The sequence below is a fragment of the Myotis yumanensis genome, unplaced genomic scaffold, assembly GCF_028538775.1.
Source record: "Myotis yumanensis isolate MYYU_CA2020_CCGP unplaced genomic scaffold, mMyoYum1.0.hap1 SCAF_7, whole genome shotgun sequence".
NCBI classification, from domain to species: Eukaryota; Metazoa; Chordata; class Mammalia; order Chiroptera; family Vespertilionidae; genus Myotis; species Myotis yumanensis.
The window spans coordinates 17,827,577-17,850,405 of record NW_027223758.1 but is presented as its reverse complement, the minus strand read 5'-3'; the positions used below and the strand labels follow the sequence as shown (position 1 = coordinate 17,850,405).

At 43.5% G+C, this 22,829-nt stretch overlaps 1 protein-coding gene across 1 annotated transcript in view; it reads left to right on the top strand.

The window, feature by feature from the left end:
- Positions 1-13,683, top strand: part of DTD1 (D-aminoacyl-tRNA deacylase 1) — a 151,362-nt gene extending 137,679 nt beyond the window's left edge. Inside the window, exons 5-6 of the mRNA XM_070419857.1 lie at positions 5,034-5,205; positions 13,146-13,683. Of these exons, the coding sequence (XP_070275958.1) occupies positions 5,034-5,186 (153 nt within the window). The 3' untranslated portion in view covers positions 5,187-5,205; positions 13,146-13,683. The remainder of the gene's footprint in view (positions 1-5,033; positions 5,206-13,145) is intronic.
- Positions 13,684-22,829: the final 9,146 nt, after the last annotated feature.

Genomic DNA, 22,829 nt, shown 5'->3' with positions numbered 1-22,829 from the left:
ACATAACATTAAATTTACCATCCTAATAACCATTTACTTATTTATTTAAAAAAATATTTTTATTGATTTCAGAGAGGAAGGAAGAGGGAGAGAGAGATAGATACATCAACGATGAGAGAGAATCATTGATTGGCTGCCTCCTGCATGCTTTTTACTGGGGATTGAGCCTGCAATCTGGGCATCTAACCCAGACTGGATTCTAACCATGACCTCCTGATCCATAGGTCAATGATCACCACTGAACAACACTGGCCAGGCCCTAATAACCATTTATAAGTTTTACAGTTGAACAATGTTAAGTACATTCACATTGTGCAGTCCAGGATCATTTTGCAAGAGAGAAAGAGAGACTCCCATCTACTATCCTCATCCTATATAATAAAAGCCTAATATGCAAATTGACCGAACGGCAGAATGACCGGTCTCTATGATGCGCACCGACCACCAGGGGCAGACACTCAACGCAGGAGCTGCCCCCAGCCCGCAGGCCCCAGGCCAGCCAAGGTGGGTGCCAGCAAGGGGTCCCCTAATCACCCAGCCGGTCGCCCCACAGATCGACCGTGATCACTGGCCAGGCTTAGGGACCCTACCCATGCGCAAATTTTGTGCATTTCATAAAAGAAAGAGCAGTTTAACATCAAAAGGGAAACAAGGAAAGCTGTCATCTTTATTTCCCCCCCTTTATTTATTTATTTATTTTTCTGTTGGCTGTTGGCATTTTTTTTAAATTAAATCTTTATTGTTCAGATTATTACATTTGTTTCTCTTTTTCCCCCCCATCACTCCCCTCCACCCAGTTCCCACCCCACCCTCCGCCCTCACTCCCCACCCACTGTCCTCATCCATAGGTGTACGATTTTTGTCCAGTCTCTTCCCGCATCCCCCACACCCCTTTCCCCCCCAAGAATAGTCAGTCCATTCCCTTTCTATGTCCCTGATTCTATTATAATCACCATTTCATTCTGTTCATCAGATTATTTATTCACTTGATTTTTAGATTCACTTGTTGATAGATGTGTATTTGTTGTTCATAATTTGTATCTTTACCTTTTTCTTCTTCTTCTTCTTAAAGGATACCTTTCAGCATTTCATATAATACTGGTTTGGTGGTGATGAACTCCTTTAGCTTTTCCTTATCTGTGAAGCTCTTTATCTGACCTTCACTTCTGAATGATAGCTTTGCTGGTAAAGTAATCTTGGTTGTAGGTTCTTGGTATCCATCACTTTGAATATTTCTTGCCACTCCCTTCTGGCCTGCAAAGTTTCTGTTGAGAAATCAGCTGACAGTCATATGGGTACTCCCTTGTAGGTAACTGACTGTTTTTCTCTTGCTGCTTTTAAGATTCTCTCTTTGTCTTTTGCTCTTGGCATTTTAATTATGATGTGTCTTGGTGTGGTCCTCTTTGGATTCCTTTTGTTTGGGGTTCTCTGTGCTTCCTGGACTTGGAAGTCTATTTCTTTCACCAGGTAGGGGAAGTTTTCTGTCATTATTTCTTCAAATAGATTTTCAATATCTTGCTGTCTCTCATCTTCTGGCACCCCTATAATTCGGATGTTGGTACGCTTGAAGCTGTCCCAGAGGCTCCTTACACTATCTTCGTATTTTTGGATTCTTTTTTTCATTTTGCTTTTCTGGTTGGGTGTTTTTTACTTCTTCGTATTTCAAATCTTTGACTTGATTCTTGCCATCCTCTGGTCTGCTGTTGGGAGTCTGTATAATATTCTTTATTTCAGTCAGTGTATGCTTAATTTCTAGTTGGTCCTTTATCACAACATCGAGGGTCTCACTAGATTTCTTGAGGGTCTCATTAAGTTTATCGGTGGTTTCTAGAAAGTTCTTGAAAAACCTTAAAAGTGTGGTTTTGAACTCTATCCAGTAGTTTGCTTTCCTCCATTTCTGTCATTTGTGTCCTGTTTCTTTGTCTCGGCATTTTTTATGCTTCACTGTGTCGATAGAGTGGCTTTCTGTGCTAAGTGTCCTATAGGTCCCAGTGGCTCAGCCTCCCCAATTACCTGAGGTAGACACTCTTGGTGCACCCCCTTGTGGTCTTTGTGCACAGTCTTGTTGTAGCTAAGCCTTGATTGTTGTAGGAAACACTGGGAGGATTTGACCTCCAGGCCAATTGGCTCTGAGAATCAGCTGTGTCTACAGTGGGAGAACTTCTGTGCTGAAGACACCCTTATGGGGCAAGACTTGCTTCAGTGGGGCTTTGGTGGTCACTGAGTCTGCCCCCTGAATGTGTCCCTTGTGGATCTGAGGAGTTGTAATTGGATGGTCCCACTCTGACCACTGGGTACACTGGCTCTTGGATCTAAGGAGGTGCTAATCTAGCCTCTGCCTGTGGCTACCCAGCAGAAGCCAGCTGTAAAGCAATGCAAGTTGCCCTGGGGCCTTGGGCCAGCTGCAGTTTGTTAAGTAATTTTCAGATTACAAAGGGCTGGGCCTTTCATATGCAAAAGCCCCCATGCACAGCTTGGGCGGGGCGGGGCCCCAGGGGATCAACAGGGCGGGTGGAGTGAGCAGTATGGCTGCTCTCAGTCCTGCCCTCAGAGGCCCCAGCAGTCGCTGCGAGCGCCTCTGAGAGAAAGCTGCCCTCGAGTTCCAACCGATGCCAGACAGTCCCGTTTCTCCTGTATGAGTCTGGGTCCCCAGAGACTTGCCTGGAACTGGAGCTCAGAGCTTGAGACTCCCTCCCGATTGAAAAAGACAATCTTGTCCTCCCCCGCCAGCCCTCTCCGCATGCACCTCCGTACCTTTGTATTTTACTTCCGCATCACACCTCCTCTGAGTCTCAGTATGCTTTTCTCTTTCCTTCTAGTTGTAGAATTTCCACTCAGCCAGCCTTCCTGTGGTTCTGGATGATGTCCATTCCGTCTTTTAGTTGTATTTTTGAAGTGGTTGTGCGGGGCAGCAATCTCCAGTGTTTACCTATGCCGCCATCTTGGTTTCTGGAAGGCTGTCATCTTAGCTGCAAGAAGTTCCTCCCTAACCTGTGGTAGAATAGTACAGAGAATCATAATCATCCAGGGAAAAGAAATAGTACAAAGAACAACATAGCCAGGAATTTTGCACAACCATTATTCTGATTTTTAAAAATGGCTAACCTTCTGTCGTCCTTGCTCCAGGTCTTTCCTGCTTGAAGTGACTGCACATGAACTGTTTGTTACCAGGCCATGGTGAGACAAGAGCTTTCACTAGAATGAAATGAGCCATACCACTAAGCACACAGTCCGGTAGCTGATACTTTTTCACAGCAAGTTTTTATTGAGGAAGGAAGTTGTGTGTTGGTTTACATCCTGGCACGAGTATCTTATCAGTGGTCCAAGTGCCAATAGCAAGCAGTTCATGTAGTGGCTCTGGTCAGCAGCCCTGTCCTAGGTCTGGTTGTATTTTTATAGAAGTGAAAGTTAACACTTGAAGCCCATATATATTCATTCCACTATGATCCCATTCTCTTCTCTTTCTCTCCAAAGTTAAGTAATGTACTGAAGTTGGTTTGTATTCTCCAGTCCATACTGGAACTGCATGAGCCCATTAGAATACATAGTGTTGTTTTGTGTAAATGGAATCCTGCTTTATACAGCTTTCTGAAATTTAATTTAGTTCACATAACATGATTTTAAAGACTTACCTATTCTGATACATGTAGAACTGCTTTACACTTTTGCTTCTTGTGACTATACCACATTGTATTTATTTATCCTCCTGTCAGTGGACATTTGTGTTATTTCTAGGTTTTTGCTAATACAGACAACACTGCAGTGCACATTCCTATAAGCCTTTCCTGCCCATGTGAGTGTGAATTTATCTAGGGGAGTTACCTGGAAGGAGAGTTGGTGGGTCAAAGGTGAAGTGATGTCTTTGTTCACAAAATCTAGTTAGCATGTTAACCAATCTAGTTGTTTAGTACCCAGCTTTTCAGATCAACAGGAATGGGAAAGATAACATCCCACATCAGCTATCTATAAAATTGGTTTTCTGGACCAAATTGAGAGCTTCTGATTGTTGATCTACCTTACGATTTAGCTCAAAGTCTGTCTGTAGTATAGAGATGATCTGGTGGCTTGGTCACGGTGACTTTTCTTTGTCTTTGGAGATGGAGCAGGAACCAGTTGAGAAAAGCCAGCCCTGTATTGTTTCCTCCTTTCCATGTGAACCAGAAAAATGTTTGCAGTCGTGGTCTGGGAGGCAGATGGAACTGGGTGTTGCTGTCCCTTGGACTGTTACAGATGACTTTTTTGGTCCAAGAAAATTCCATGGGTCAAAACTTGGCCAGTGTTCTCGGCACGTGTCTCAGCAGGCCTTTCGGGAGTGGCTGTGCTGTTGCTCAGACTGTCAGATGATCTAAGTTTCTTTTGATCATCTAGTCTGTGGTTTCTTTGGACAGTTTGGGGAGATATCCAGGGGAGAAGTAGACTCAGGATCCTTTGGGGTTGGATGTTGCAGGCATGTCCCCAGATGGTCTGGAGGACATCTCAGAGGGTTCCCATGGACAGTGTCCCTGTGTAGCCACCACCAGTCTGGTAGGAGCACGTGGAGTTTTAGCTGTGGATGAGTCAAGTACAGTCTTAAAGAACAGAAATGATGTCTGAATAATGTATTTTATTCACAGCCTCTCTCTTATCTTTAGCATATAGTGGAGTGTTTTGATCACTCTTTTAAAAAACAGAAAAGGGGAAGACAACTTGGTAAGAAAAAAAATATAGCGACATCAAAGAAAAACACACGACTAAGAGCCTCTCCATTTGTAGGGCTCCTGTTGATTGACTTTTCTCAAATATCACATGACAAGTTGAGTTATGGGGGGAGTCTGAGAGAGATCACATGGATGGCTAATCTTTGTTAATGATGCAGGTACCTGACTGATAAACATTTTGTGTATAATTTGGCACATGGGAAACCACTGTGGTCACCAGGTTATCCGAAAAAAGCTTTTTCAGTGGTTGCTATTTGTGAAGTAATTGGTGTTTTGGATATTTAGGCACATGTTTACATCTGTAAATAATTTTTTTTTTTTACTTTTGATAATCAGCTGTCAAAGCTGGAAAAACAACAGCAGAGGAAAGAAAAGACCAGAGCCAAAGGGCCTTCTGAATCAAGCAAAGAACGAAACGCTCCTCGCAAAGAAGACCGCAGTGCCAGCAGTGGGGCTGAGGGAGACGTGTCCTCTGAGCGGGAACCATAGGCTGCCGGATGGAGCTCAGGTAGGAGGGTCTCCTATCTGCAGGCCTCAATCCTACCACATTTTGGGCAAACAACAATGAATAGAGAACAGAATGACTCTTGACATCATTTCATGGACATTTAACTATAGCTCTTTTAAATCCACTGACTTCGAGGATGGAGAGAAAAGTCGAAATGCAGGAGAGTCAGGTACCCATGGCCTGGGGTGTTCACCTAAGAGGTTGTGTGTGTGTCACCTTCCTCAGTTGCCTATGACAGTTGACAACTGCTGCTATTAGCATTTCTAGAATGTTCGCAGATCCAGCAGCTACAGCTTCACACGAGCTCTTGACATTGGCCCCTCTTTCCATTCTTGCATTCGGCAGCTTCAGCAGAGACCGTTGTCATCTGCAGCAGCCTCCTCCTGTAATTTCCAGCCCAATGTTGCGCCATCACCCACGCTATCCCGCATGGCATTGCTAGTTTACTTTTATTAAAACGGGTGTTTATTCTCATCACTTCCATGCCCAGGAATGCGTCTCAGTCCACACAGTGATTTTACATGAACTCCACTTCCCTGCTTGAAGATCAGAGGCCTCTAAAACTGGATCCAGCCACCTGCTGGCCCTTTGCTTAAGTTCATTCCCCAGTGAACATTTTATTGAGAGCCTCTTTCTTGTCCGAGTTCTCAAGATCAGGGAGAAGCACAGAAGTAATTATGCTGCAGCATGGTGCATTGGGGTGGTGGTGGTGGGATGTGGGGTGGGGTGGAGAGAGCACTCTGATGTCTATGGTATACTCTCTATTGGAATTATTATGAGGCCATGAGGGTCTGTGTTCTGGTCTTTGGTGCGAATTCTGGAAGGAGACTGCTATGCAGAATGGCTCCAGGTTAACATGCTGCAGCGGAGTAGATGGGCCAACCAGACATTTAAGCATCAGGACATGGAAGGAGTTTCTGTAAGGTGTCACCTACCATGGGAAGGGTGAAGAAGAGAGCTGTGTGGGTGTCCATTGGGCTGACCATGGGTCTTGGTGGAAGAGGTGATATGGCCTGCCCTAGAGGTTATAAGGGAACGGCTTTAACCAGAAGGGCAGAGGGGTCATGACCTCATCTTTTAACATACGGACAGTCCCTGCAGATCTTAGAAATCACCTCCTTCTGGCTTCCTAGGTGAGAATGAGAGTTCCGTAGTGCTACTGAGAGCTGAGGTATGGCCAAGTCAGCCAGGGAGGGCCTTTGGCCACTGAGCAACAGTGCTCTCACTGGTGTGCACCAGGGCCCAGGTGCTCATTCACACCAGCCACCTGACCTCAGAGGCCACTGAGGACTCAGAGAGCTGTTTTAACACAAACATAAGACAGTGTGACTGTGCATTCAAGGTTTATCCAGCTGCTACTCAGCAGATGGAGGCTTGTGAGGAAGTTTGAATGGGCCCATGGAAATGCAGGAGCCACATTTTTTTTGTAAGTTATGTAGTACGGTTTGGGTTTTTGACTAATTGCAGGAGGAAAACCATTCATTTATTGACAGTTAGGTGTTCACTTGCAATTATTCAAACCAGAGATTGGGCAGCAATTGGTGGCTGGTGCTAACATCCAGGCATGGATAGATGTAAGCAAAGAGTCTTCCGAGCCTTCATGCTGGCTGCCTCTGAGACACCTACAGCCAGTTGAGGACCAGTGGGGAGCTGTGCTACCTCCACTTCAGGGATTTTAGCTGTATTCCCAGATTGTAGACCCTGAAGGTGGTTAAACTGAAGAACAGCTTTTACTCCAATTATATATTTGGGGGTTTTGTTGCCCATGGGTTTTGGTTGCCCCTTCTGATAAAGTTTGTCATCTCAGTAGACCCACAAAATCACTCAATGTTGATTTCTCTAAGAGCTGAATTAAATATGTAGTGACAAACAGAAAGTGACCTTGGTATTTGCTCTGTTCCACAGAAAAACAGCAGCGCCCCCCTCCCCCCACTCCCCACCACCTCAAAGAAGGGAGCTGTAGTTTTCATTTGCTTCGCTTTAAAAACAGAAAGAGCCCTAGGGGGAGCCTCACAGGTCCTATGGGGAGCAGCTCTGAGTTTCCAAGGCATGAAAGAGAAAGAAAAGGCAAAAGAAAATGCAATGAGAAGCTTATGATCTTGGGCATGTTTTTCTTGAAAATGAGTCAAAAAGCTGAATGGTTCAGAGGACATACCCATGGTGTCGACAGTTCTCTGTCACACTACAAATGTTGCTTCTTATTTATTAAATGGACATGGAACTGCTAAAATTAACCTCTACTTTTGTCCTCTGTCTCATTCTTTTCATGCTCCCTCACATCACTGGGAGGATTCAAGGTTTTCTATGAGGCTGCAACTCAGTTTTTCCCCTTTCTGGCCCACAGCTAAAGGTACTGGGCAACTTTTCACTGAAAGAATGTGGTTTCTACGTTTGATTGCAGGTAATGCTTATTTTGAGTATTTACTTAACTGCTGTCATTAGGGTGTGAGAGGCCCATACTCCTGAGCAGCGCTTCACATTCTGTCCTCAAATGTCAACACACTTGAGAACAAACAAGGAAATTATTTTGGAAGCTGCCATCTGTTTGCTTTTTCAACTTGACCTTTATCTGAATAGTAAGACATGTCTTAGCTGAGCACATTTCTTTTTAATAAGCTAGAGCAGTTTGTGTGTGTGTGTGTGTGTTGTGTGTTCTATTAAAAGGAAATTCCATCACTTTTTACTTTCCCACCCTGTGGAAGGTAGAATCTCATTCCCAGAGCTTCACTTTGCCTCCCTGTGTTAACTTTCATACCTGTGCCCCATCCATGTGTGGGTATTTCATGGTATAAAACTAGCTGTGCCTTTGAGGTGTTGTTTTTTTTTTTTTTTTTTTAACTCAAAACAATTTTGTTAGTGACTGCCATAGAGTTGGCAATATGCATTTTAAACTAACCCAAGTCCACCTTCAAATAACACTGTACCACTTCACATGTATTATAGGTACCTAATATAAGCATTTCCCATGTCCTGCCTCTCACCCCTTGACACCATTGTCATTCACTTCACTTTCCATATGCTATATAAACCAATACATTGTTACTATTATTATTTTATTAATATTCTTAGATGAATTAAGAATAAAAGTAGATCATATTTTATTTTAATTTCTTCTCTAATGCTCTTTCTTTCATTATGTGAATCCAAGTTTCTGACCTATATTGTGTTCCTTCTGTCTGAAGGACTTTTAGCATTTCTCGTGGTACAGATCTAAGAAAGTCTTTATTTTTCCTTCACTTTTGAAAGATAAATTTGATGGTATAGAATTCTAGATCATTGTTTTTTTTCTTTCAGAATTTTAAATATTTTTTTCTATTATCTTGCTTGCATAGTTTATTCTGAGAAATCCTCTGTAATTCTGATCCTTGATCCTCTGTAGGTAAGGTAGGTAGGTTCATGGCTGTCCCATGTGAACACCTTCCTGCCTTCCCTCTCTCAGGCCAACCCCAGGCTTCTTTCAAGATTTCTTTCTCCTCCTCCTCCTCCTCCTCCTCCTCCTCCTCCTCCTCCTCCTCCTTCTCTTCCTCCTCCTCCTCTTCCTCTTCCTCTTCTTCCTCTTCTTTCTCCTCTTCCTCTTCCTCTTCTTCTTCCTCTTTCTTTTCCTCTTCTTCTTCGTTTTTTTGTAGCTTATATATGATTTCCCTAGGTATGGTTCCTGCTTAGTGTTCTCTAAGTTTCCTTGATGTCTTCTGTTATTAATTTTAGAATGTTCTTGGCCATTATTACTTGAAATATTTCTTCTCTGTGTTCTCTTCCTTCTCTTTCTGGTATTCTAGTTATGTGTTTATTAAACCAGTTGCAGTTGCCCTACAGGTCTTGGATGATCTGTTCCTTCCCCTCCCCACCCCATTCTTTTCCCTGATTGGAGAGGGTGCAGGCTGGGCTGAGGGGATCCCCCCTGTGCATGAATTTTGTGCACCGGGCCTCTAATTATTAACATAATGCCTTTATAACGTTTTCTCTAAGCAGCTAATTCTATTATCTCTTTCTAAAGTTAGAGGCATACTGTTTATTTAATGTTACCTGCTTTTACAATTTACCGGAATATCATGAACATTTTTTAGATCATTTATTCTCCTATAGTAAAACCTTATTATTTCCACCTGCACATCAAATACTTAAAGCATACATTGATTATCCCAAAGCATTAAGACATGTAGAATATTTAATCTAAGCAGGATACCAAAGCTCATTTTGAGTTAAAAAACACAAGTTTTAATTTATACCAGGAGTGTGGAGTTCTCCAAAGGTCAGTGTCACAGTCGATTTCAGGATTTCAGTTATTAGTATTGCAGGTGAGGAGAGAGGAGAGAGGAGAGAGGGAATAATAGGCCTCAGGTTCTTAGGTTTGTGTTTGCATCTTGATTAAAATATAGGAAAAAGTGGTTTGCTTTTCTTGACTTAAAAATGGACATAAGATGGTTTACAGGAATTATATTGTATCTTTTCTACCCCCCCCCCCCCCCCCCCCGGTGGTCTTTCAGATATCTCTTAGGAAGTAATGCAGGACTTTGAAGGGTGAGTTTCAGAGTGTGAGAGCAGGCCTTGGGGGAAATTTCAATCCCTTGTGTGGGTCCAGATAGAACCAAAGAATATGGACTAGCTGTAGTCGCAGTCAGCCTCTCTTGTGTGCCCATGGACCTCAGTATCAGGCTGGACTCAGACTAGAAGGCTATTGATTCCATTGAGGCATCTGCTCATAATTAATTTCTTAAGAATGTGGCCTGTGTTGAGTGCAACCGGAAGCATTTTCACAGACATGGCACCATCACTTGCAACCCCATTATGAGAATCTTTTGCTTTTACTGAAGTACATTCAATTAGAATTTATTTCTTTTTTGACAGGATGATCTACTTTTTATTTATTTTTAAATTTATATATTTTTTGTTTTATTTCTTTTTTTAAAAATTTTATTTTATTGTTTAAAGTATTACAGATAGTAGTACATATGTCTTCTTCTTTTTCCCCCATTGATCTTCCCCCAGCCTCCCCTACCCCCCGGCACATGTCCTCACCCCTCCCCCCACCCCCCCAGTGTCTTGCGTCCATTGGTTATGCTTATATGCATACATACAAGTCCTTCGGTTGATCTCTTATCCACCCCGCGCCAACACTCCCCAGCCTTCCCACTGTAATTTGACAGTCTGTTCAATGCTTCTCTGCCTCTGTATCTATCTTTTTGTTCATCAGGTTATAATGTTCTTTATTATCCATAAATGAGTGAGATCATATGGTGTTTTTCTTTCACTTCCTGGCTTATTTCACTTAGCATAATGCTCTCCAGTTTTATTGTTGAAAGTATTACAGATGTCCCCCCCTTTTGTTCCCATTGACCCTTTCCACCCTGCCCCCTGCCCCTTCCAGGCCTTCACCACACTATTGTCTGTGTCTATGGGTTATGCACATATGCATATAAGTTCCCCAGTTAATCACTTCCCACCCACCCCTGCCTTCTAAGATTTATCAGTCTGTTCCATGCTTCTATATGTCTGGATCTATTTTGTTCATAAGTTTATTTTATTCATTAGATACTACAGATGAGTGAGATCATGTGATACTTGTCTTTCTCTGACTGGCTTATTTTGCTTAGCATAATACTCTCTAGGTCCCTCCATGCTGTCTCAAAGGAAAAGAGATCTTTTTTTTTTTTTTTTTTTTACTGCTGCATAGTATTTCATGGTGTAGATGTACCACAGCTTTTTTACCCATTCATCTACTGATGGGCACTTGTGCTGTTTATAGATCTTAGCTATTGTAAATTGCACTGCTTTGAGCATAGGGGTGTAGACATCCTTTCTGATTGGTGTTTAAGGTTTCTTAGGATTTAGGATTTAGATCTGAGGGGATAGCAACTGCTCTGTTAGGTTTGGGATTTAGTTGAACTCTTGGGTGACAAACACCTGCCTCACAAATCTTGGCAAGACCAGCTGGTTTTTGTTGCAACCTCAGAATTGCAGAGGGAAACTCAGGACACTTGGATATTTTATACCAAAGAACCTTCCATACCTCAGGCACAGAAGTATTGAAAATATCCCAAGAACAAGTGATTAGTTTATTCCCCGTCCCCATGCTTTAGTCTGGCACCTCTCTGCCTCCCTAATTGTTAAAAGGATTTGGAAATGAGGCTTTGCATTTTTTTTTCAAGGAATTTGTCCATTTTATCTATGTTTTCTAATTTGTGGGCATAAAGTTGTTTGAGATACATCTTTTTTTATCCTTTAGACATCTATAAAATCTTTACTGATGTTGCCTCTTTGATTCCTGAACTTTGTAACTTGTGTCTTCTTTTTTCTTGGTTAGTCTGGCAAGAGGTTGTTCGATTTTATTGGTCTTTTTATTTTCTCTTTTGTTTTTATGTTTGAAATTTCATTTGCTTTTGTTGTATTTATTATTCCCCTACTTCTGCTTGTTCTCAGTTTACTTTGCTTTTATTCTTTTAGTTCCTTAAGGTAAAAACTCGGGTTATTGGCTTGACAGCTTTCTTCTTTCCTAATACAGTCAAACCTCATTTCTCCCATATCCAACAATTAGGTTCTCCACCAAGTTGTTCACAGAAAAAATGGGTTGTCGAACCAAACTGCAGTCTTTCAGGCAACAAACAAAAGAGAGAATGCTTTTGTTGCTGGTGAAATCAACCATTAGTTCAATTTTAAAACATAAAGAGGCCATCAAGGGTACTAATGTTGCTAAGGGTGTGAAAGAAATAATGATCACAACCTAATGAAGAGGTAGAAAAACCGTTATTGATTTGGATAAACAAAAAGCAGTTAGCCAGTGACAGCATTTTGGAGGCAATGATGTATGAACAAGCAAGGATGCTGCATATTGACCTGAAAGACACCCCTGGACTGAGTACTAAAAGTGATTGGTGTAAGGCTAGTAGGGGGTGGTTCAATAAATTTAAGAAAAGAAGTGTTTATTTATAGACTAGAGGCCTGGTGCACAAAATTTATGCACGAGGGGGGTGGTGTCCCTCAGCCCAGCCTGCATCCTCTCCAATCCGGGACCGTTGGCTTCTAACTGCTCACCTGCCTGCCTGCCTGTTCACCTCTAACCACTGTGCCTGCCTTCCTGATTGCCCCTAACCACTCTGCCTTCCTGCCTGATCACCCCTAACCCCTCTGCCTGTCTGCCTCCCTGATCTCCCCTAACTGCCTCTGCCTGCTGGCCTGATGGCCCCTAACCACTCTGCCTGCCTGCCTGATTGCCCCTAACCACCTCTGCCTTGGCCCCTGCCACCGTGGCTTTGTCCGGAAGGATGATTGGAAGATGTCTGGTCTATCTGGTGTAATTAGCATATTATCCTTTTATTAGTATAGATTAAACAGTATATTAGACATGTACTGTCTATGAGAAAGGTTAAAACGGGGAATCATCTGGGGATCTAGTATGGATTAATTCAACTTACATTATTTCTAATGGGGAAAAAATGAATCGATTTTTGAACAAATCGCTTCTTGAACAGCTTTCCAGAATGAATTAAGTTTGAGAACCGAGGTATAAACATTTAATGCTATGAATTTCCCTCCAAGCACTGCCTTAGGTGAGTATCTCAATTTTGCCATGTTATATTTTTGTTTTCTTTCGTTTTCATTCACTTTAAAATGTTTTCTAATTTGCCTTGTGACTTCTCTTTGCTACAGAGGCCTCTTAGAAGTGTGTTGTTTAATTCCCAGATATTTGGCTTGGTATCTTTTTGAACTCTAAGAATGAATTTCTAATAAGTTGAAACTCTGGTGAGAAGGCATTTGAATTTACACATGACAACATGGCAGATTTTTCACAGTAAAGTGAAACCTTGTCATGCTATTTTCATTGTATGAACTTGAAAAAAGGATATCTTCAGCTATTTTATTATGCTTAGTAGTACTTTTAATAGGATTTTAAGGCAAGTATTGGAACCTTTCTGAGTTATGTGTCTTATCTTTGTTCTTTTTAGTGCATTATCATTGGCAGAACTGGATCCTGAAAAATTCATGAAAGATGCTAAGCACCTACACTGCTTTAAGAATCTGGAACTGAATTGTGAAAAGGAAGACAGAAGTAAGAAATTGGGAACCTGAAGAGCCCTGCAGAAGAAACACACACCAAAGGAACATTGCTGCTTTCTGTTGTTGCTGTGGTCCAAGGGAGGAGATGCGCGCTGCCAGGCAGGGATTGTGCCCTGCAGGGCAGACACCTGCACCTCCCTCACAAGAAGGTTTTGTTAGTTCCTATGATGTCTTGGCTTACTTTTGGAACAAGTGGGCTCAACATCATTTGTCATCGAGTTCTCCTTTCACACTGTGGTTCATTTCTGCTTGTCCATGATGGGTCTCAAATCCATTCATGCTGTCCATGTTCTTCCCAACACTGGCCAAGCCAGGGCCTGTGTGTTAAGGTGTAAAGAGAACTGTCACCAATGATAATGTATTGTGTGAGACCTTTGCATCTTGTAAATTTCCTCTTTTTTCTAAAAATAAAAAAAAAAAGATAAACCTCAACAGGTTATTCTTTCAAATAACCCTTTTATACAAGGCCTTCCCGTAGTGACCCACATAGGCCTCTCATTCCACAGTGAGAGCTTGTCGATGGCAATTTGTAGTTGTTGACATTTTACTTGGACATGAGATGGCAGGAAAGGGGAGTGCATGTGGGAAAGACATACAGTTTCAGAAAGGCCAGATGACTGAGGCCAAGCGTGGCTGCCATATCTGGTTTATCCACGTTTGGGAGGCCGGAGGAAGGCCTCAGCATGTTAGACCGTACAGATGCCCTTTCTCCTGGAATTGCTTGGTTGTCCATATATCCAAGACAATATCTCCAGTTATATGAAGACAGAACCACATTCTGCCAAGGAGTTTTTCAGTTCATTTTAATCTACGAGGGCCACGGTTATAGTGGTCATTTTCAGACATTATTTGATGTCAATAGTAATATCTATTTATAATATACTAGAGGCCCGGTGCACAAAAATTTGTGCACTCAGGGGGCGGGGGGTCCCCCAGCCGGCCTGTGCCCTCTCACAGTCTGGGACCCCTCGGGAGATAATGACCTGCTGGCTTAGGCCTGCTCCCGGGTGGCAGAGGGCAGGCCCAATCCCTAAGTGCAGCCCCTGGTCAGGCTCAGAGCAGGGCCAATTGGGGAGTTGGGGCGCCGCCCCGTCATGCACAGAGCAGGGCGGATCGGGAGGTTGAATTGCCACCCTCAGTCACGCTCAGGGTAGACTGATTGGGGGGTTGGGGCACCGCCCCCTGTTACACTCAAGGCAGGGTCAATGGGGAGGTTGTGGCACCACCCCCTGTCACGCATAGAGCAGGGCCGATCAGGGGGTTGGGGCGCTGCCTCCTGTCACAGAGCAGGGCCAATAAGGGGGTTGGGGCGCTGCTCCCTGTCACTCACAGAGCAGGGCCGATCAGGGGGTTGGGGCGCTGCCCCCTGTCACTAACAGAGCAGGGTCCATCAGGGGGTTGGGGCACTGTCCCCTGTCACTCACAGAGCAGGGCCCATCAGGGGGTTGAGGAGCTCCCCGCTGTCACTCACAGAGTAGGGCCAATAGGGGAGCTGGGGCACCGCCCCCTGTCACACACAGAGCAGGGCGGATCAAGGGGTTGGGGCGCTGTACCCTGTCACACTCAGGGCAGGGCCAATGGGGAGGTTATGGCTCTACCCTGTCACACACAGAGCAGGGCCCATGGGGGGGCGGGGGGTTGGGGCGCCGCACCCTGTCACAGAGCAGGGCCGATCAGGGGGTTGGTGCGCTGCACCCTGTCAAACACAGAGCCGCAGGGCAATCGGGGGATTGGGGAGCTCCCCCCTATCAGGCACAGAGCAGGGCTGATCAGGGGGTTTGGGCGCTGCCCCCTGTCACGCTGATCCCGGTGGCGGGAGCCTCGCTGCTCCGCTGATCCCAGTGCCGGGAGGCATATTACCCTTTTACTATATAGGATAGAGGCCTGGTGCACGGGTAGGGCCCGGCTGGTTTGCCCTGAAGGGTGTCCTGGATCAGGGTGGGGGTCCCCCTGGGGTGCCTGGCCAGGCTGGCTGAGGGGCTGAGGGCTGTTTTCCCGCTGGCAGTTGACTAAAAGCTTCCAACAGCTCCTTGTTTTCTTTATTCTGGGCCAGCTTTAGCTCTGAGGCCTCACTGCTGAAAACATGGATACAATGTTGCGGTCCGGGGCTGACTGAAAGCCGGTTTTGTTTAGCTGCTTATTTGCAACATAGTAATAGTTGCTTAGAGTTGCAGTTGAGTGGCCGTCAAGTGAGGCAGGGAATGTTGGAGCCTGCAGTTCCTGGAGGAAGCAAGCCTCCCTGCTCGCTTCAGTGCATGGCTGCCGGCCGCCATCTTGGCTGACAGTTAATTTGCATAAGGATACGCTGATTAGCCAATGGGAAGGGTAGCGGTCGTACACCAATTACCATGTTTCTCTTTTATTAGTGTAGATTAATGATTATATTAAACAGAGTTATCCTTTCTTGAAATACTCCTTGCCTGACTATAGAAGAGATCTTCTTGACATTATTATAATGCGGAAACTCTGTAACCTTTATAATAAATCTGAGTCCCTCTAGTCTGATCCAATTGTTTACTTCAAATAAAAACACAGAAAATGTGGGAAAGAGATAAGTTCAAATCACATCTCTGATGAACATTCAAGTATTTAGAATATGGAGTTGGAAAGGGGTTTGGCAGATTACTTTATTCTGAATTGATACAGATGGTCCAGGATAATTCATGATAGTTTAAACCTGGATTTGAAATCATTACATCCTAGATGCAAACCCCTGGCCAGCTCCTCCAGCTCTATGGACAGCTCTTCTGTTTCAGTTATTGTGGTTTTTACGGAGTAAATTCACCTTCAAGTTACTTGAATCTACAGTTTTGAAAAAACTCAGCTGTAAGGTTGTAGAACTGCTGAACAGGTTTGTCATACATTTCCCTGCCACTACACTTTATCCACACCAATTAATGCTGTCCACAGCTGCAGCCTGTCCTGGTGGTAATGGGTAATGAAGATGGCATTGAGAGCAGAGCTAATGTGCTTGACTTTGGGATGGAGGTAATAGGATAAAGTCCCTTGTATCCCACAATCTAGTTTCTGGATCTCATTTCAAAGGGGCTCAGACAAATTGTAGTGTGAGTAGTGCCATGTGTCGACTTGTGGAAGGATCTGAAAACCAGAAAGGAATAAGAGCTGAAGGGGAAAAACACCGAACTCTGAATATTTGAAAGACACGGACAAGACACTGGGTCAGGAACAAAACTAGGAGCAATATGTATCCGTTGATTAATATAGATGTTGGCTTGATCAGCATAAGTCCAAAAACAGGGTAAGTCCAAAATCAAGGTGTCACAGGGCTGTGCTCCCTACCAAGGCTCTAGGGAGGATCCTTCCTTGCCTCTCCCAGCTTCCGGTGGCTCCTGGTGTTCCTTGGCTTGTGACCACATCACTTCAATCTCTGCCTCCATCTTCACATGGCCTCCCCTGTGTCTGTTGCAAATCTCCCTCTGTCTTTTATGACACCTGTCATTGGATATAGGGCCCAGCCTAAATACAGAATGATTGCATCTTGAGATTCTTAACTTGATTACATCTGCAAAGACCCCTTTTTCAAATAAGGCCACACTCACAGGTTCCGCCTAGCATTGGGGGCAGTGTCCTCTCCCCTTTGGGGCTGTCCCACCTTCTGAGCTATCTTCTCAGCTTTTCTTACTGTTTTTAGGCCCTGTGTGTCACTGACTTAGTGCCTTGGGTGCTCTTGGAGTCCCCAGGCAGGAGCCGAAGGCCCCAGTATCTTGATAAAGCTCTCACTGGTACAAGAAGAAAAGAGAGTGATGGTCTCTGCCCTCTGCTGAATTATGGCTGAGTTCCCATTCCTGCTGGCCTGCTGCTTCCGCCACCCTCTTTAGATCCTGTAGTCCTCCTTCCTGCTCAGCTAAGGGTCAGATAGTCAACAGGAAGGACAAGACAATGTGTATTCTTGAAGAAGACTGCACTGACGAGGGGGCAAGCCCACCCTTGAAATTCCAGATGGATAATTGCTGCTGGTTGAAAACTGACAATCACTGATAATAAAGTTAATTTCAACCCCTACCTCCCCCCGCCCCCCCCCCCCCCCCAACAACAACAACATAGATGCTGGCTTGATAGAAAGCTTTCTAACAACACCAGAAGTGGATGGTGATGTTGGGAGCTATTAGTGTTTGAGCAGAAGTTCTGAGCCTTCTTATGTGTGGGGAGATTTTTAAAAATTTTAATTAATTAAAAATTTCCTCCCTCACAGCATGCAGGGAACATGATAAATGTTGGAAAATGTTTGCTACTTTCATAACATTGGATTGAAGGAAGGTTTTCTATCATCCTGAAGGTCACTTTCAACACCTAGGAACAGAGAAGCAGCAGTGTGCACGCTAATGACTGCCTCAAGAGGGTCAGATCTAACCACTGGGCAAGGTAATAAAGAAAAAAAAGAAAGTTCCAGGCGATAGCCCATGACATCCACAGCTGCATCAAACAGACAGCTAATTTCTCCCCTCCCCCACGCCCCCTCACTAGCTTTCTGAAGGTCATTTCTAACTCTTCCTGTGGGACCAATGGCTACATTGGATTTGAGGTGTAGTTCTACTTGCAGAGTATAAAACTCTCAGTCTTTACTCCCCTCCAAGCATCTCCAACTCCTCTTTCTGCTTGTTTATAAAGCTTTCTGTGTATTGTTCATTAAAATATTGTTTGAATGACGGTGGGAGACAAGAAGCGTACCATGCATAGCTTTTCTTGGCAGACTGCAGGCCAGTACTTTAAACAGAACGTTGTCTGATAACACCGGGTACCAGGCTACACTTAATCTTGCCTTTCGTGGTTTACTTTACAGGAGACCAAGCTCTTCTGGCGACACAAAACATAGGCCAAATAAAGACACCTTCTGGGGTGGACACTGCATAGATTGCTACATGGTTGGTGATCCTCAGGAAGGCATCTTCTCCATCAGGCTGCATCCTCACTGGATGGGCGCCAACTGGTAGACAGAGAATGTGATATTTCATTGATTTGATCACAAGGAACACAGTTCCACAAACTCACTGTCTCCTCAGTTAGTTTATTGCTCTTTTCTGCAAGTTATTGTCCTTATTTTATTTTTGTTGAATAATAATGTCCTTTCTTGTTACCTTTTAATCCTTCAGTACAGGACTCTGTCTAAGAGCAGGCTGCCTTCCTGTAGCTTCTTTTTTCTCCAGAACAGCCCATAGCAGACACGTCCCCATCACGGGCCAGTTTCCTCATCTGTAAGATGTGGGGGTCAGAGTGACTGCCATCTGAGTTCTGTGATTATCTGATGGCCCAGGGAGCCCAGCAAAGTGCTTTACATCCTAAGTGGTCTTGAGATGTTTAAGGCATGCTTTTCAGAGGATTAGAAATAATTTGCTATTTGAGGGAGCTTACATCTCACCATCCTCTCTAAAATAGGACTTCTGGCCTTGGAAACAAAGCTAACAACTCTGTCTAGGTCTCTAAGAGATAATAATGGTAATAATAGTAACCATGCATTTGGTGATTGTAGCACATGGATAAGTGAAATGAATGTCAGTAATTCATAAGACTTGGGAGGGAGGATTTGAAAATATTTTGTTGTATATTACCTTCACTACATGTGAAGTGGTATAGTGTTATTTGAAGGTGGACTTAGATTAGTTTAAAAGTATAGGGAAACTACTATATTTTCTGTAAGAAATCCACTTTAAATATAAACACTCTGAAGAGTTAAAAGTAAAGGGATGGAGAAAGATGAACCATGCTAACATTAATCCAAAGAAAGCTGAAGTAGCTATATTAATTTCAAACAAAGCAGACATCCGAACAAGGAGAATTATATGGATAAAGAGGGCCACTGTATAATGATAAATGTGTCAGTTCTCTAAGAATACATAACATTAGATGCATGTAACAACAGATCATCAAAATGAGGCAAAACTGATAGGGCTAAAAAGAGAAACAGACAAATCCACTATAGTCGCTGGAGACTTCAGCTTCTCCCAGTCAGTAATTGATAGGTCAAGCAGGCAGAAAATCAATAAGAATAAAGTTGACCTGAATAGCACTGTTAATCAACTTGATCTAATTGACATTTACTGAACACTCCATCTACCAAAGCAGAATACACATTTTTTCTCAAGCTCACATGGAACATTTACCAAGATAGCCCACATCCTGGCTCATGAAACACACCTGAACAAATTTAAAAGACTAGCAATCTCAGACCACAGTGGAATTAAACTAGGAATCAATAATAACAATACTTGGGAAATCTCTCAAATAATTAGAGAATAAACAACACACTTTTAAATAATTCATGGATCAACAAAGTCTTGATAGGAATTTTAAAATATCTTGAACTAAGTGAAAATAAACATGCAGCTTATTAAAATTTATGGGAGGAAGTAAAAGCAGTGCTTAGAGGGAAATTTATAGCATTATGTGCATATATAAGAAAAGGAGAAAGAGCTAAAATTAAAATATATTCATGCCCTCCCCCCTTCCCCCCCCCCCCCACACAAAGTACAAGCAAGAGGTAGCTCCACTGCTTGGAGAGATAATTGCGAAATAATAGTAATAGTGACATCAACAACAATTTGGTGGTGGTGATGATAATGACTGACAGTGATGATGATGGTAATGATGATGATGGGTGATGCCTCCATAGTGCTCTTTGTGTGCCAGATGCTGTTCTAAGCAGTTCTCATGTACTCGGGCATTTAGTACTTAAAATAGCCCTCTGAGGAGAGTACTGTTAGAATCCCCACTTCACAGAGGAGCCACTGAAGCACAGAGCCATTAGGTCTCTTGTCCAAGGGTACATAGCGACTAAGGGAAGGAACCAGGGTTTGAATGAGGCCATCTGGCTCCAGAAGAGGCAAGAGGCAGAACCATTCAATTCCTGTTGTATCTGCCTTCTCCAGAAGAACAGTGGCTAGAAAAATGTATGTAGACAATGAAAGGATAGAAGGGGGAACCTAAGATGCAATTACAGGGTATGCAAGAAATAAAGATGCTTTTTTTGACCTTTGAGCTGTTGTTAAAGTTTGAGAAATTATAGAGGATAGGCCTGCTGCCAGGAGGTTTGTGGAAGATAAATGCTGCACAGGAATTTGCTAGGGGAATGCCACGGGTCTGTGCTCCAGACAGCTCATGCATCAATGTCTTGGATAAAGTCACGCTGATCAAGTGGACTGATTTGTAAAGTGGAAAGGCAAGAGAGCCCTGAGCAATGCCAGAATCTGGAGACCACTTTCAATCTAATCCAATGATTATTTGGGTAAAACAAAACTTGCAAAATTTAAGCAAGACAGGACCTAGGTAAAGAGGAGTTTCTTCGAAAATGAACTTGGGGTTTAGCACACCTCATGCTGCAAATGAGCTGCAAATGTGATATAGCTGCCGAAACATCTGGTCTGTACCCAGCCTCACTGAAAGGGATCTGTGAGCTAGAGGTGCTCGAGCTGGACACCACATCAGAACACTTTGAAAATTTTAGATGCTTGTACCCTACATCCTGTTGGAGTAGGGCAGAAAGAAAAGCTGAGAAGGAAGGACAAGGATGTGAATATGGTATGGCCATTTGCTGGTTCTTAAAGGAGATCGGGCTCCCATCAGGTTAATGAAACCAGGAGGCCAGGAGCAGAAAAAGACAATATTCAAAGGAGGCTGAAGAGATCTTAGAATGGATTGAAAAAGAAAATATCTGTCAATAGCTAACAAGAGGTCATAGAGGGGGTGGAGAGAGAGGAATTAATATAACAGAGGCCACAGCTAGCAATTAAGTGAAGAGATTTTGTGACCCTTAGTAATATCTCATGAACAATGGGCTAGAGCATTGCTCCTGGTTTTAGGAAGCAAAATAGGAAGAAATTTCAAGGTTGACTGTGAGACCAATATGGACATTAAACAATTTTCAGACATTGGAAGGGAAGAGTCTGGTTATAAATATATATCAACAATGTCATGATTTTGCCATGGATCATCTCCAAGAAATGGAATCAGCCTCCCACACATCAACAGAAGACCTCTAATGGTGTGGTTGGCTATTATCCCCACGGTGACTAACACTGTAAGAATTAATTAGGACCCAGTGGTTTCTGGATGTTGCATGCCTAGCTGGCTAGAGCAAGTGGGCCCTCAAGTTTATTTAGAGCTTGTGCACTATCTCATTCACACTCACAAACTTGTGAAGTAGGCAGACAGTATATTATGCCCATTTTGCGGATGAGGAAACTGGAATTGGGGAGGTTAAATGGCTTCTCCAACCCAGGCAGCTGCAGAGACAGAACTGGAATTCAAGTCTCATGCTTCCTGGTATCGCCAAGGCCTCTGGTTTCTGCTCTGCTGCCTCCCAGGCTGAGGCAGGAGCTCAGGGGCGCTCCTATTTCACTGGCAGATGCCAGAAGGAAGTGCAGCTGGAGTCCACTTCATCTTGAGTCTTCCTTCCACACACACTCCCATGCCCAGCCCCACATGATGTTGCTGTTATCGTGTCAGAGCTTCAGTGGTTGCAGGGTCCTGTCCTCCCTTATTGATCAGTTGTCGATTGTGTTGGGAAAAACCCACTGAAAACCTAGTGGCTCATTCTCCCTGGCAGACCCTGAGGACGTGAGGGTTTCTTCCCAGCTCTGCTGCCTCCCTTGACTTCAGAGGCCTCTTCAACACCTTCCCCCGGCGTCCAAGCAGCAATAGTGGTCAAATGGTGGACCTGCTGGAGAAAGTGGAGCTGCAGATCGGAGACCCAGCACTTTCATTAACCAAATTTCTTGAAGCTACACCTGCAGTATCAGCTTAAGAAGAAGAGTTTGCCTTTATAAGTACAGAAAATGCATGTTTTCTGAAAACATGGTGGGGCCTCCTGAAAGAAGGCTATGATTCTTTGAAGCCCGATTACAGATTTAGCTGTGGAATAACTCATACTTCTTCACTTTCGATATTTGCACATGTGCCTTATGTATTGGATAATCTCCAGTAGTTCTGTGTACTCAAAATGATAGCTTTCTTGTTTTTATTCTTCATTTTTGTGAAAGCAGAATACTGTTGTTATTTTTTTTAAACGTTTTTCTTTTCTATTGATTTCAGAGAGAAAGGGAGAGGGAGAGATAGAAACATCAATGATGAGAGAGAATCGTCCATTGGCTGCTTCCTGCATACCCCCACTGGGCATGAGCTCACAACCCAGGCATGTGCCCTGACCAGAGAATTGAATCCTGACCTCCTGGTTCATAGGTGACGCTCAATCACTGAGCCACACGGCCAGGCCTGATGTTATTTTTGATGCTGGCCAGTATTTGTTTATCTTAAGTACTTCCTGTCTAAACTTTCATAGAATCTTTTATGGAAGTTAATTTTATCAGTAGATAATATCGTGGAGTTACCAGTAGCAAACTAGGTAGAACATCATTCTATTTGATTTGCAAGAAGATGCCAAGCATGGAAGAGTTTGAAGTTGAGCTTCATTTCATGGACCACGGAAAATAACTTGCAGGTTAGCAATGTTACATCGTGTTCCATTGGGCTAAGTTCCCTAAAACCAACCAACCATTACACCTGTCTACTTCCATATTCCCAGCACCTAGAACAGTGTTGCACAATCACTAAAAGTTTGT